This window comes from Haematobia irritans, chromosome 1 (assembly GCF_050003625.1).
Source record: "Haematobia irritans isolate KBUSLIRL chromosome 1, ASM5000362v1, whole genome shotgun sequence".
Classification (NCBI taxonomy): Eukaryota; Metazoa; Arthropoda; class Insecta; order Diptera; family Muscidae; genus Haematobia; species Haematobia irritans.
The window spans coordinates 199096632-199112155 of record NC_134397.1 but is presented as its reverse complement, the minus strand read 5'-3'; the positions used below and the strand labels follow the sequence as shown (position 1 = coordinate 199112155).

The 15524-nt window shown below is 29.5% G+C and overlaps 1 protein-coding gene across 1 annotated transcript; it reads left to right on the top strand.

Moving 5' to 3' along the window:
* Positions 1 to 234: 234 nt before the first annotated feature.
* Osi14 (DUF1676 domain-containing protein Osi14) lies at positions 235 to 7317 on the top strand. The gene is made up of 3 exons (XM_075288390.1): positions 235 to 581; positions 6458 to 6663; positions 6735 to 7317. Exons 1-3 carry the CDS (start codon positions 340 to 342, stop codon positions 7070 to 7072), a joined length of 786 nt encoding a protein of 261 aa, XP_075144505.1. The 5' UTR covers positions 235 to 339; the 3' UTR covers positions 7073 to 7317.
* The last annotated feature ends 8207 nt before the right edge of the window (positions 7318 to 15524 follow it).

The following is a 15524-nucleotide window of genomic DNA, read 5'->3' as shown; positions in this document are numbered from 1 at the left end:
TATGGTTTATAGCTGTCGCTTGAACTGATCTGAACAATGTTTGCTTTTGTGAATTATTTTGTAATGGTTTCAATTTTTGGTTGCTGTTGTTGTTTAACATTTAAACGAAACTTCCCCTCCGAAAAAACATCGTAGATTTCTACAATTTTGGCTTAACTGATGGAGAGGGAAGTCTAAAGTCATTGCCGTATATAAAGCACTTGCTCTCGAGAAGTTGACATCAAAAGCATCTTAACCATCACAAGTGTTGCACGCAACATCCAAAAGCAGAAACCCTTTAAAGGATTATACACACGTCCAAATTCATATCGGAATTACACAAGAAAACAAAGCATAAAAATGAAAGTGTTCGCTATTGCATCCGTTTGCCTGCTCGTTGCTAGCTGTGCCTGGGCCGCTCCCAGTGTGCAAGATAATAAAATCGAAACTGATTCGACATTTTCGCGTGCTGCCCGGTATTTGGGCTCGTGTTTCGAAAGTGATGATATGACCACCTGTTTGGCGGTCAAGGGTATTACAGCCCTTAATCGTGCGGCCCGTAGTCAGAATATTGAATTGGTCAATGGTGTTTCATTCAAAAGGTGTGTGTTTTAAGGCAAAAAAAAAAAACAAAATTGTTAAAAAAAACTAATTATCACAATTATAAAGAACATTGCAAACCAATGCAGAAAACAAATGACAATTTCTAATATTTAAAAGTATTGCGGTGACAAACAATTACAGCAAAAATACACCAAAACTAAAAGTGATAAAAATTAATTTAAGTGACTCTATATAACCAAGAAATAAATATTATGTGATATAACTATCAACATAATTGATATTTAAAATATGTATGTCAAGAGTTGCCGTATCATTCGAATGGATTACATAATCACAATTATAGTAAAACTCTTTATATTATCAACCATGAAATCATACGGCGATATCACGTGCCCTAATTGTAGTCCCTCAGTGTAATTAAAATCGACATGAGCCAATTTGTAAACCATACATAGTATTGTAAAATCCTTATAACCTAGGTTTCGACAATATCCTATGAAGACGAATTGAATTCAAACGTTTTTCAAATGTATGTTAGGTTAGGTGGCAGCCCGATGTATCAGGCTCACTTAGACTATTCAGTCCATTGTGAAACCACATTGGTGAACTTCTCTCTTATCACTGAGTGCTGCCCGATTCCATGTTAAGCTCAATGACAAGGGAACTCCTTTTTATAGCCGAGTCTGAACGGCGTTCCACATTGCAGTGAAACCACTTAGAGAAGCTTGGAAACACTCAGAAATGTCACCAGCATTACTGAGGTGGAATAATCCACCGCTGAAAAACTTTTTGGTGTTCGGTCGAATCAGGAATCGAACCCACGACTTGTGTATGCAAGGCGGGCATGCAAACCATTGCACCACGGTGGCTCCCTTCAAATGTATGTTCTTAGTCGAAAGGTTTTAATTTATTCTTCAAAAATAACTGCCACATTTTTTTTTTAAATTCTTAAATATGTATAATAGCGCCTTGGGATATTAAAAAAAAAACAATCTGAATTTAAATTTAAGGATTTCATATGGATTTGAGACATTTACTACATTTTATACATATTTATATGCAGGTATATGATGTATAAAATGTTTCCATTTTTTCGTCTTAAACAGAAAAAAATTGTCACTCCGACCATCCCTGACCTGCATTCGGCCAAGGATTAATCGGGCCACTGTACATTCAAAAAAAAAAGTTTACTTGGATCCAAAGATTATGACCTTCCTTTAAGGATTTTGGTATTGATTGCGAGCCAAAGATGCGGGTTCTTTAAAATAAGGGAATTTTTTTGCGAACTAACTGGCTTTACATCTAGGATCTATAAAATTAAAATTAGGATACAGATCTCATTTTCCGAATTTTCATTATATTTTTCCGGTATATTAATAAAGCTGGTCAAAAACCTTTGTTGTTAGCACCTAATTTTTTTATATTTATTTTCATAATTTATTATGATTGTAAATCTTGTAATAAATAAATAATAAAGCTATTCACGTACAAACAAATGTCCAAATCCAAATTATGATGGATACTTCGAAGTAAAAATATTTTCTTAATTCCAAAAAAAAAACTTTAAACCAAAGATGCTAAATCCTCAAAATAAGTCTTAGCCTATATTTGAAGCGTTTTTATCCTAAATTTAAAAATTCAATATTTCAGTTAATTTAAGGACGATTTCTTTAAATCAAAAATGTGTTTCTTTACTTTAATGAAAATTTGCCTTTGTTTAAAGACATGCAACTTTAACGAAGGGACGCACATTTTCAAAATGTGTGTCCTAAATTTAATAAAAAAAAAAACCTTTTGAAGCAAAGATTATAAACTTTTTTTCAAATTCAAAATTCATATTTTTAAAGAAATTTGTCCTTAATAGAGTATAAATTGCGCATCCAATAATTGAGGTTGCGTAATCGTTAATATCACGTAAATATTTTTTTCAGTGTAGCCATTAAGCACCACACTCAAAAAACATCCAAAGATTTTGAGCATCACTGGAAGACTTTGGCATTGATTTTGGGCCAAAGATATTTTATAATGGTATCTAGCTTTAACATTACACTCAAAAAAAGTTAACTTGGATCCATAGATTTTGAACTTCCCTTAAGAATTTTGTTATTGATTTCAAGTCAAAGATGCCTATTATTAAAAATAAATACATTTTTAGGGACCTATCTACCTTTAAATCTACACTGAAAGAAGGCTTTTCTTTTCTGAGGAACGAAATTTTAGAGAAACCATGTTTTCTAGTGACACTATAACATTTTCTTTAAAAGCAAACAAAAAAAGATTAGAGACAATCTCTGCACCGTTTGTGATAAATTCAAGTTTATTTGTTCTTTCGTTTGTCGTTCGTTCAGGAAGAAAATATTTTTTGTTTGGGTGTAGGATGACTAAATTAAAATTAATATCCATATCTCATTTATCGAAGTTTCATTCTCGTTTCATATTTGAATAAAGCTATTTACGGACAAACAAATACAAGTTTAAAAATTGTAATTATAACTGATACTAGAAAGTAAAAAAGTGTTTTCTTAATTCCAAAAAAACTTTGGACCAAAAAATGTACAATCTTCAAAACAAGACTAGCCTATATTTAAAGCGTTTTTATACTGAATCTAAAGATCAGTTAATTTAAAGACTATTTCCTTAAATCAAAAATGTGTTTCATTATTTAAGGAACATTTTTGACATTTTAATGAAATTTTCTTTTCATTAAAATGTCATAATAACGAAAAATTCCTCTTTAATATTGTTTGTTGTAAATTTTAGGATAAATAATCCTTTAAATTAGGTCAATATTTTTACAGTTCAGAATACAGAAAGTAGCTGATATTTCCTCTTCATCCCAATTGTCCATCTTTTTGTGGTAAATATTATTTTTTTTAAAGAATTTCATAAAAAACGCACTCAAAACACACTTATTTCCCACTTCCATGAGTTTTATCTTATTTTTTAGCCCCTTTTCTGTAATACAAACAATGTAAAAGAAATAATTTGATTTTATAATTTTTTTTTTACCCTTCGAGGAATTGAACAATTTCAATTTAAACAATTTCATAAAAAACGCACTCAAAACACACATATTTCCCACTTCCATGAGGTTTATCTAGTTTTTAGCCCCTTTTCTGTAATACAAACAATGTAAAGGAAATAATTTGATTTTATAATTTTGTTTTTACCCTTCGAGGAATTGAACCGTGGACCATACAGTTTGTAAGCCAAACAGATATCCTACGGGATACGTAGCTGTTATTGTCATCAATAGACAATTATCGCTATAGTCAAGCGGTAATATCTGTATAGCATAGTTTTGAGCTTACACGAGTCGATGTAAAGAAACTTGATTTAACAGAAACATACATTTAGATGGCCACTTTCTTAAAACTAAAACTTTTGGAAACGGAAATAGAGCAATTTTACATATTTTCCAGAATTTACATATTTTACACACAACTATATTAAATTATTACTATGAAACTTCAAAAGAACAACGTTTTTGATATAGTGCCCAACATCTTTAGACTTTCTCAGTCCCCTCTTTGAGTTCAATTGTTTATGAGAAGTTGTAATTTCCAAAATTCCAACATAACAATATAGGTGGCTCTAAGGCCTCTTTCGACAAAGGCTCTCTCTTCAACTCTATAGAAACCCTTAGATTGCCCACCACCACTACCACTACCAACTAAAGCATCCACACGCGTTTCACACACGAAATTTTTTTAAAGCGTGTATATTATTTGCATTTCTTACAAGTAATACAAATTCTAATCTATTTCTGAAACACGAGTTTGAAGATTATCCCTTAATGTCCACCCAACAAAAAAAAATTGGAAGTGCTTCTAAACGCACAACTTTAAAACCACTTCCAAAAATGTTCTCCCAAAGATGTTCTTTATTTTAACTACTCAGGAAGTTCTCTTAATTCAATTTTTTTTTTAACTCGCTGTTTTCATATTTTTGAAAGGAAATTTTAACTTTTTTTTGGTTAAAAACCGAGTAAGAATTAATAAAATGGTACAAATTATTCAATTTTTTTCCAAAAAAAAAAGGCTAAATTCATTTTAGAAAAATTGCCAAGTTTTGAAAATATTTGATGTCAAACGTTTCAGACAAGCGGTACAATGCTTTAAAAATCATAAAAAATTATAAAAATTATTTATTTGGCAAATTATTGCAAAATTTTTTAATTTATATCCAAAACACTGAATTCGGATCACACCTTAAGAAGTGCTGCAAATTCAGTGCAACGACATTTGAAATTATGGACATCCGTCCTATGACAAGCCCGTGTTAAATTCATCGCTTCTGCGCCAATTTTGCACCACTTCCGGATCCAAAAAGAAAATTTTCACTACTTTTTTTCGCGACGCTTTTTTTGCTGGACAGTTAAGGACACTCGACTTTACCAGGGATTGTAATTTTTTCTTGAAATTAATTAGAACTTTCCTCTATGCGGTGTTTTAAAATTTATTATAAACTAAATATAGGAAATCTGTAATTAATATGATATATAATATAATTTAAAATTTAGATAACGTAATCTTTATTATTATGACAATATTTTTGAAAGATTTTGACCTTTGTTTTAGTATTAATTCTGAGATTTTTTTATATATGGGTTTTTGAGATCAAGAATGGAATAAACCTTTGAAATATTATCTTAAATTTGTAATTTTAATATTTTTCGAAAAAAGGTTTTTCTTGAAACTTAGTAAGAAATTTTCTTACTTCAACGACGATAGGTCGCAAATTTCATAGATAAAACATTAAATGAAGAAATAAAAAAACTCTTTTCCTCCGGAACAAAAATTTAGGCAAACGATATTCCCCTTTATTCTAAAGTGGTTTCTTTGATATCAAATAAACCCGAATTAATGAGAAGCGTCGAAACGATAGTCTCTAATCGTTTTTATTTGTTTTTTAAATTTCATGTCCTAAAATTAAGGTTGTATAAATTTAATCCATCAGGAAAGTAAATGAAGGTTAATTTTAGAAAATTTTTAACTTAAAAAATATTGTCGTGAAAATGTTTGCGATACCACATGATGAAAAGTATTAAATAAGCAAAACTAAAATTTGAAAGAAAATTTCGTCTTAAATTAGTCCTTACTGCAATTTTTCGCAATCTATGGTTCGGAATTAATACCAAAGACATTAAAGTAGAGACAAAATCTTTAAAAACTGGTTTTATTTCAGAGCGATATAACACTTAGTATACAAATCGTAACTATAATAGACGGGAACCAATGGTTAGCATGCCCGCCTTGAATACACAAGGTCGTGGGTTCGATTCCTGCTTCAACCGAACACCAAAAAAAAAAAAAAATTCCTCAGTAATGCTGGTAACAATGCTGAGTGTTTTAAAGCTTCTCTAAGTAGTTTCACTGCAATGTGGAACGTCCCTCGGACTCGGCTATAAAAAGGAGGTCCCTTGTAATTGAGCTTAACATGTAATCGGGCAGCACTCAGTGATAAGAGTGTAGTTCACCACTGTGGTATCACAATGAACTGAATAGTCTTAGTGAGCCCGATACTTCGGACTGCCACTATACCTAACCTAATCTATAGTAGTCAAAGAAAATTACTCTAAAATTGAGCAATTAAAAGAAATTTCTCACATTAAACACAAAGAAAATGTCATTAGAATTGAGCCAACCAAATTTTTTCATTGAAATAAAGAAAATTGTTCATTAAGAAAATGAAAACTTTTATTTCTTAATGAATGTTTTGTTTTTGAATAAAAAATTATTATAATAACGAAAAGTTTTTTGGTATTTATAAAATAATATGCTACTAGAACCCTTCAAACCCAACCTACAAAAACCAAAATGCTACACAGATCAATATATCCTAAATACATTATCTTCTTTCCCCTTATTAATTTTTATTAATGTTCTTTGTTTTAATTTTATTTTCATTACAGAGATCCCGCTAGTCCAGTTCAACGTGCCGGACGTGCCATGAGCGAAAATGAAGTCTACAGCCAATTGCCCGAAAATGCTGATGACCGTACTGGACGTTTAGTGGATATGGCTGTTGAAAGTGCCACCGATTTCTTGAATACACACAACTTGGAAGTTAAGGTACCCGCTGAAACCACCCAAGAACTTGCCCGCGCTTTGGATGAAGGTATAAAAAAGAATATTTATTAAATTCTTAATTTTTATGCATATATAAAAAACACAAAACATAAATTTCAGGTCGTGGAAAATTGAAGAAAATGATTGGACCCATTGCCTTGGCTCTTGGTGCTAAAGTATTCGCTGTTGTCCCTCTCTTGTTGGGCGGTTTGGCTTTGTTGACCACCAAGGCCATCATTGTTGCTAAATTGGCCTTCTTCTTGGCTCTCTTGGTTGGTGGCTCAAAATTATTCGGTAATAAATTGGGAGGTGCTGTCGGTAGTGGATACAGCAATGGTTGGTCTGGTGCCTCCACTGGTGGCTGGTCATCGGGAGCATCATCTGCTTACCCCTATGCCCGTAGCATGAATGATGCCCAAGAATTGGCCTATGCTGGTCAAGTAAATGCTGCTCAATAGATAACCCATCCCCACATCGATTGCTTAGTATTTACCTCTGCCAAAAATGTGCCTTTTTATTCATATAAGTCAATTGATGAAAACAAATTTTTCTTAGTTTGTAGTAATTTATTGAAAACACATAAACATTTAATTAATTTATTGATAATTTATCGAAACGAAAACGCTATGCAAAAAAAACACAAAAGAAAAAATGTTTCATAATTTATTCATACCAAGCAGTGTGACATTCTAGTTCAACCATGGAAACGCAACACCTCATTTATATTAAAACGATAAAATGCCACAAAGAAAATGCAAAACACGACAATATTTCATTAGCCCATTGGTTACGGGCATCACCTTTGTACAAATCATAGTTACAATAATAAACGAACATTTTATGAATATCTTTGTCTTTAATTTTTTCGTTGATATTGATATTTTTAAGGTTATAAGTATTCAGAACGTCTAGACATCACGGTTGCCACAGTCTTACATATCTACAAAAAATAGTAGATTTTTTACTGTTTGGTAGAATTTTTAATGCTTGCGTAGATTTTGCGAAAAATTCCTCTCCAACTACGAGGTACTTCAATTCTCAAATGAAATTAAATTTTGACAAAATTTCTTATATAAATAAAATTTTGACAAAATTTTCTATAGAAATAAAATTTTGACAAAATTTTCTAAAGAAATAAAATTTTGACAAAATTTTCTAAAGAAATAAAATTTTGACAAAATTTTCTAAAGAAATAAAATTTTGACAGAATTTTCTATAGAAACAAGATTTTCTATAGAACTAAAATAATGACAAAATTTTCTATAGCAAATAATATGTGCAGAAATTCTATAGAAATAAAAATTTTACAAAATTTTTTTAGAAATAAAATCTTGCAAAAATTTTCTATATAAATAAAATTTTGCTAAATTTTCTATAGAAATAACATTTTGACAATATCTTCTATAGAAATAAAATTTTAACAAAATGTTCTACAGAAATAAAATTTTGACAAAAGTTTCTATAGAAATAAAATTTTTAAAAAATTTTCTATAGAAATAAAATTTTGGCAAAATTTTCCATAGAAAAAAAATTGACAAAATTTTCTATAGAAATAAAATTTTGAACAAAATTTTCTACTGATATAAAATGTTGACAAAATTGTCTATAGAAATAAAATGTTGACAAAATTTTCTATAGAAATAAAATTTTGACAAAATTTCCCATAGAAATAAAATTTTGACAAAATTTTCTATAGAAATAAAGTTTTGAGAAAATTGTTTATAGAAATAATATTTTGACAAAATTTTCTATACAACTAAAATTTTGGAAAAATTGTCACAAATATAAAATGTTGCCAAATTTTCTACATATATAAAATGTTGACAAAATGTTCTATAGAAATAAAATTTTAAAAAAATTAACTACAGAAATAAAATGTTGACAAAATTATCTACAGACATAAATCTTTGAAAAAACTTTCTATAGAAATTAAATTTTGACCAAATATTCTATAGAAATAAAATTTTGACAAAATTTTCTATTGAAATAAAATTTTGACAACATTTTCTATAGAAATAACATTTTGAAAAATTTTTCTATAGAAATAACATTTTGAAAAAATTTTCTATAGAAATAAAATTTTAACAAAATTTTCTATAGAAATAAATACAATTTTGACAAAATTTTCTATAGAAATAAAATTTTGACAATATTTTCTATAGAAATACAATTTTGACAACATTTTATATAGAAATACAATTTTGACAACATTTTCTATAGAAATAAAATTCTGACAAATTTTCTATAGAAATAAAATTTTGACAAAATTTTCTACAGATATACAATTTTCACAAAATATTCTATAGAAACGAAATTTTGAGAAAATTTTCTATATAAATAAAATGTTGACAATATAAATGAAATATTTTGAAAAAATTTTCTATATAAATAACATTTTGACAAAATTTTCTATATAAATAAAATGTTGACAAAATTTTCTATAGAAATATAATTTTGACGAAATTTACTACAGAAATAACATTTTGAATGTTGAAAAACTTTTCTAAAAATACAATTTTGACAAAATTTTCTATAGAAATAAAATGTTGACAAAATGTTCTATAGAAATAACATTTTGGCAAAATTTTCTATAGAAATAACATTTTGAAAATATTTTCTATAGAAATAAAATTTGACAAAATTTGCTATAGAAATAAATTTTTGACAAAATTTACTATATTAATAAAATTTTGACAAAATTTTCTATAGAAATAAAATTTTGACAACATTTTCTATAGAAATAATATTTTGACAAAATTTTCTATAGAAATAAAATTTTGACAAAATTTTCTATAGAAATAAAATGTTGACAACATTTTCTATAGAAATAAAATAATGACAAATTTTCTATAGCAAATAAAATGTGCAGAAATTCTATAGAAATAAAACTTCAAAAAAAAAATTCTTTAGAAATAAACATTTTACAAAAATTTTTATAGAAATAAAATGTTGGAAAACTTTTCTATAGAAATAAAATTTTGACAAAATTTTCTGTAGAAATTAATATTTGATAAAATTTTTTATAGAAATAATTTTTGACAAAATTTTCTATATAAATAAAATTTTGAAAAAATTTTCAATATAAATTAAACTTTGACAAAATTTTCTTGAGAAATCTAATTTTCACAAAATTTTATAGAGAAATAATTTTCTGACAAAATTTTCTATAGAAATAAAATTTTGACAAAATTTTCTACAATTGTACAATTTTCACAGAATATTCTACAGAAATGAAATTTTGACAAAATTTTCTATAGAAATAAAATGTTGCCGAAATTTACTACAGAAATAAAATTTTGAATGTTGGAAAACTTTTCTATAGAAATAAAATTTTGACAAAATTTTCTATAGAAATAAAATGTTGACAAAATATTCTATAGAAATAACATTTTGACAAAATTTTCTATAGAAATAACATTTTGACAATATTTTCTATAGAAATAAAATTTGACTAAATTTTCTATAGAAATACAATTTTGACAAAAATTTCTATGTAATTAAAATTTTGACAAAATTTTCTATATAAATAAAATTTTGACAAAATTTTCTATATAAATAAAATTTTGACAAAATTTTCTATATAAATAAAATTTTGACAAAATTTTCTATAGAAATAAAATTTTGACAGCATTTTCTATAGAAGTAACATTTTGGCAAAATCTTCTATAGAAATAAAATTTTGACAAAATTTTTTATAGAAATAAAATAATAACAAATTTTTCTATAGCAAATAAAATGTGCAGAAATTCTAAAGAAATAAAATTTCAAAAAAAAAAAATCTATAGAAATAAAAATTTTAGAAAAATTTTTATAGAAATAAAATGTTGGAAAACTTTTCTATAGAAATAAAATTTTGACAAAATTTTCTATATAAATAAAATTGTGACAAAATTTTCTATATAAATAAAATTTTGTTAACATTTTCAATATAAATTAAACTTTGACAAAATTTTCTTTAGAAATCTAATTTTGACAAAATTTTATAAAGAAATAAAATTCTGGCAAAATTTTCTATAGAAATAAAATTTTGACAACATTTTCTACAGATATACAATTTTCACAGAATATGCTATAGAAATCAAATTTTGAGAAAATTTTCTATAGAAATAAAAATTTTCTATAGAAATAAACTTTTGACAACAGTTTATATAGAAAAACAATTTTTACAAAATTTTCTACAGAAATAAAATTTTGACAAAATTTTGTATAGAAATAAAATTTTGAAAATTTTGGAAAAAATGCTAGAGAAATAAAATGTTGACAAATATTTTTATAGAAATAAAATTAAACAACTCCATTTTGGAGCACTGATAATATAGATTTGATCCGCCGTATAGTTTTCGATTATTAATATATTTTTTGTTCTCTAATCCCGAAATATAAAAGTCAACCCTTGTCTTGCTTTGGTCATAACCTCTACGAAATATTGGGCCTGATGAGATTCTGTGTGATTTCATGATAGCCGACGAAATATGAATCCACTTGTACACAACGATGACTATGGAATAGTGGAAAGTGTGACCTGCACTCCTCGAACGTGCAGTATCCTACGAATGTATTTTATGTATTTTAAGGACATGAAATATTTGTGTTTACGACAATATTTTTATTTTCATTGGTATAATTTCATTTTAACAACCACAACATACAAATAATCTATTTCGAGGTTGAAAGGATTTTCCATGTTGCACCTTTAAAAGTCCTTTCACATGTCTTTACAATTTATTGAATAGAACCCTTGCGATGTTACACGCATTTTTGAAACTTGAATACCTCAAATGAAAATGAAAGCTTAATTAAGACATTGCTCTCGCAGATGCATCATGAATTTCAATTATCTTTCACATTTGCAAAGTCGAGAATTTGGGTCGTTAAGATCATTAAATGGCACTAAATTTAAATGTTGAAATACCGTTGGTAATTCGATTCGTGGGGAGAGTGCCTTCATTCCATATGGAATGCAGGAGTTTCGTTAGCCAGTGTTTATTAATTATGATGGTAATTTTCATTTCTGAGGGCACGTAATTGATGTACGTTGTACTTGTATGCAATTGACCCATAAGAACCCCAAGTTGAATAATGAAATCCATAAATCGAATTTCTGAATGTTTTGGTTACTTACTCAACCGGTGAACCAATTGGCATGGCACAATTGACCAAAAATTGTGTGAGTCCCGTCTATTATGTCGGGCTTAGGCACAATGGGGGGAAAAGATTTATTGAATTAGTTTTGTGTTTTATGCGTGCCAAATTTTATGCAAATTTATTAGTTAATGGAAATAGTGATCAAAAATTATATTGCATTGAATTGTACAACAATTGTTTATTCAATGTGCTCACAAACGATTATCACCGAAAATGTTAATTTATTAGGTTAGATTAGGTGGCAGTCCGATGTATCAGGTAGAGGTGTGCACGTGACACGAAATTGTCGTGACTCACGAAATTTTTCGTGACTCACGCGTGAGTCACGCTCATGGCAACGGCGTGAGTGTGCGTGAGAGTGATTAACAAACCAAAATGTCGTGCGTGAGCGTGAGTCACGAAAATATTATCTTCGTGAGTGTGCGTGAGTAAAGATTTACGCTCACGAAAGTAATCCCGCTCACCAACATAAAACGCGTATGTTAAAAGTGTAATAACGCTCTCTATTTTAATAATGCTCATGTTTTCAGACACGTCACTAAGGTAAATTACTCAAAAGATTTTTCGTGAGTCACGACATTTTCGTTCGTGAGTACAAATTTTCTTTTCGTGAGTGTGCGTGATCGTGAGTCATATCAAACAATATCCTGCGTGAGTGTGCGTGAGTAAAATTTTTCCGTCGTGAGTGTGCGTGAGTAAACTATTACTTACGTGCACACCTCTAGTATCAGGCTCACTTAGACTGTTCAGTCCATTGTGATACCACAGTGGTGAACTTATATCTTATTACTGAGTGCTGCCCGATTCCATGTTAAGCTCAATGACAAGGGACCTCCTTTTTATAGCCGAGTCCGAACGGCGTTCCACATTGCAGTGAAACCACTTAGAGAAGCTTTGAAACACTCAGAAATGTCACCAGCATTACTGAGGTAGGATAGTCCACCGCTGAAAAACTCTTTGGGGTTCGTTCGAAGCAGGAATCGAACCCACGACTTTGAGTATGCAAGGCGGGCATGCTAACCATTGCACCACGGTGGTTCCCTTTTTATACCCACCACTATAGAATTGTGACGTATAATAAGTTTGTCATTCTGTTTGTAACACATCGAAGTAACGTCTATTCTTCAATACTGTCTTTATGCGAGCGGGCAGTGACCACCGTCGATAACCATCGTCGGCACTTGAGTTCTGGTGGCCAACCGATAGTGTTCATTTTTAGCTGACCTCTTTGGAAATTAACTTCGATCATTTTGTTTGTTCACAAACAGCTCAATTTGGAATGGCTTCTCATCGGAAAAACCAAATTGATCACTTATTTGTAAGCGAAGCGATTTCCTTGGCTCCTTCCAGTCGAACTACTTTTTTGGTAAGTTTAGTCCCATCTAGTTTTCCTTGTGCTTTTAACTTTTTTGCGTCGACGCAACACTGCCGGTGTCACATTAAAAAACAGGGGTACGACAAAAAGTTTATTCACATTTTAATGCTGCGGCTTTCGTGGTTTTACGGTCAAATTCCTTTTATAACACATCGAAATATTGCTCTAAGGCCCCATAAAGTATATATGTTCTGGGTGGTGAAATTCTGAGTCGATCTAAGCATGTCCGTCCGTCTGTTGAAATCACGCTAACTTCCAAACAAGCTATCGACTTGAAACTTGGCACAAGTAGTTGTTATTGATGTAGGTCAGATGGTATTGCAAATGGACCAGATCGGTTCACTTTTACGTTTAGACCCCATATAAACGAACCCCCAGATTTAGTTTACGGATCCTCTAAGAGAAGCAAATTTAATCCGATCCGTTTGAAATTTGGTACGTGGTGTTAGTATATAGCCCCCATATAAACCGATGCCCAGATTTAACCTCCGGAACCTCTTGGAGGAGTAAAATTCATCCGATCCGTTTGAAATTTGGTACGTGGTGTTAGTATATGGTCTCTAACAACCATGCAAAAATTGGTCCATATCGGTCTATAGTAATATATAGCCGATCCCAAATCACACAAAAATGTGTCCATATCGGTTCATAATCATGGTTGTCACTCGAGCCAAAAATAATCTACCAAAATTTTATTTCTATAGAAAATTTTGTTAAAATTTTGTTTTCTATTGGAAATGTTGTCAATATAACATATTATTTCTATAGAGAGTTTTGTCAAAATTTTATCTCGATAGAAGATTTTGTCAAAATTTTATTTGCATAGAAAAATTTGTCAAACTTTTATATCTATAGAAAATTTATGAAGTACCTCTTAGTTGGAGAGAAATATTTTGCAAAATTTACCAAAACTTCAAGAATTCTACCAATCTGCCACATAAAAAATCTGCCTTTTATGGCAGGTTTCTATCAACTGTGGCAACCGTGTTCATAATTGTGTATACACCCATAGAAAAAATCTTGAACGGCGTGGTGATTTCAAAACGATCCGTTCATAAAAGTGAATCAACACACATGTGTTGTCAAACTGAGAACGGACGGGGTCAATCTGACAACGTAAAAATGACGCCATGCGTTGTCAAAATAACAACCAGCGTTCATGATCTGACAACGTAATGGTTACGAATTTATAAACAAAATTAAAAAAAAAAAAAAAACAAGTAAGTAATATCATACCCTAAACCACCATTACAGAATTAGTAATCATAAGCATTTGTAGGGTAACATATAGGTCTGGGAGATAAACCGCAGTTACATATTTAAGAAAATTAAGAGGTACATGTCTATGGGTGCTTTGTGTCAATCTGACTATAGCTCATAGTCAATGTTGCCAGGGAAAATGTTCCTACAAGGACAAAAAAAGTTCCCTACTTTTCCATACATTCCCAAACAATTTCCCTACTATATTTTTCGTTAAATTTAAAAAATTTTACAAAACAAAAATGGTTCTAAGTACTTTATTATCTTAAAACATGAATATATACGTATATATACGTATATAACTTAGAATATAAATTTGTATTACCACCACGGTTGCCACAGTTGGTAGAATTCTATCCAAATTAGTAACCTTTTTTGTTAAATCTCTATAAAAATAAAATTTTGGAAAAAGTTTCTATAAACAAATTTTTGTGAGAAATTTTTCTATAGAAATAAAATTTTGACAATAAATTCTATAGAAATAAAATTTTGAGAAAAAATTCCACAGAAATAAAATTTTGAGAACATTTTTTTATAGAAATAATATTTTGAAAAAAATTTGTATAGAAATACAATTTTGACAAAATGTTCTATAGAAATAAAATGTTGACAAAATTTTCTACAGGAATAAAGTTTACCACACATTATTAAAGATCAAGCCTTGCCGGCTTCTAATTTCCTCCTCTAGAGCCACCAAAATGTAAAAATTATTACAAATTATGTTGAGTGAAAATATCCTACATTGTGGCCCTACGTCCCTACAAGACGCTAAATATTAGAAAAACCCTACATATAGGGAATTTCCCCTACTTCTAGCAAAACTGGCTGTGTTGATATTGCACCTACGGTGTTAGTATGCCACTAATATTGAACCCATTATTAAACAAGTATGTACGGCCGCAAGTTCGGCCAGGCCGAATCTTATGTACCCACCACCATGGATGGCGTAGAAACTTCTACGAAAGACTATCATCCACAATCGAATTACTTGGGTTGTGGTATCTTAAAACTTCTTAACATCGTTTTCTAAATTGTGATTTAGTCCATACATGGTATATATTAGACAAAAAAGTTATGTATAGTTAAGTCTACAAATAATTACGAATCGATATGGAATTGAAATATGGGGG

Coding starts and splice junctions, on each gene's coding strand:
- Osi14 (XM_075288390.1), top strand. CDS start 340: ATGAAAGTGTTCGCTATTGCATCCGTTTGCCTGCTCGTTGCTAGCTGT. Junction 582..6,457: donor AATGGTGTTTCATTCAAAAG/GTGTGTGTTTTA, acceptor TTTTCATTACAG/AGATCCCGCTAGTCCAGTTC. Junction 6,664..6,734: donor TGCCCGCGCTTTGGATGAAG/GTATAAAAAAGA, acceptor CATAAATTTCAG/GTCGTGGAAAATTGAAGAAA.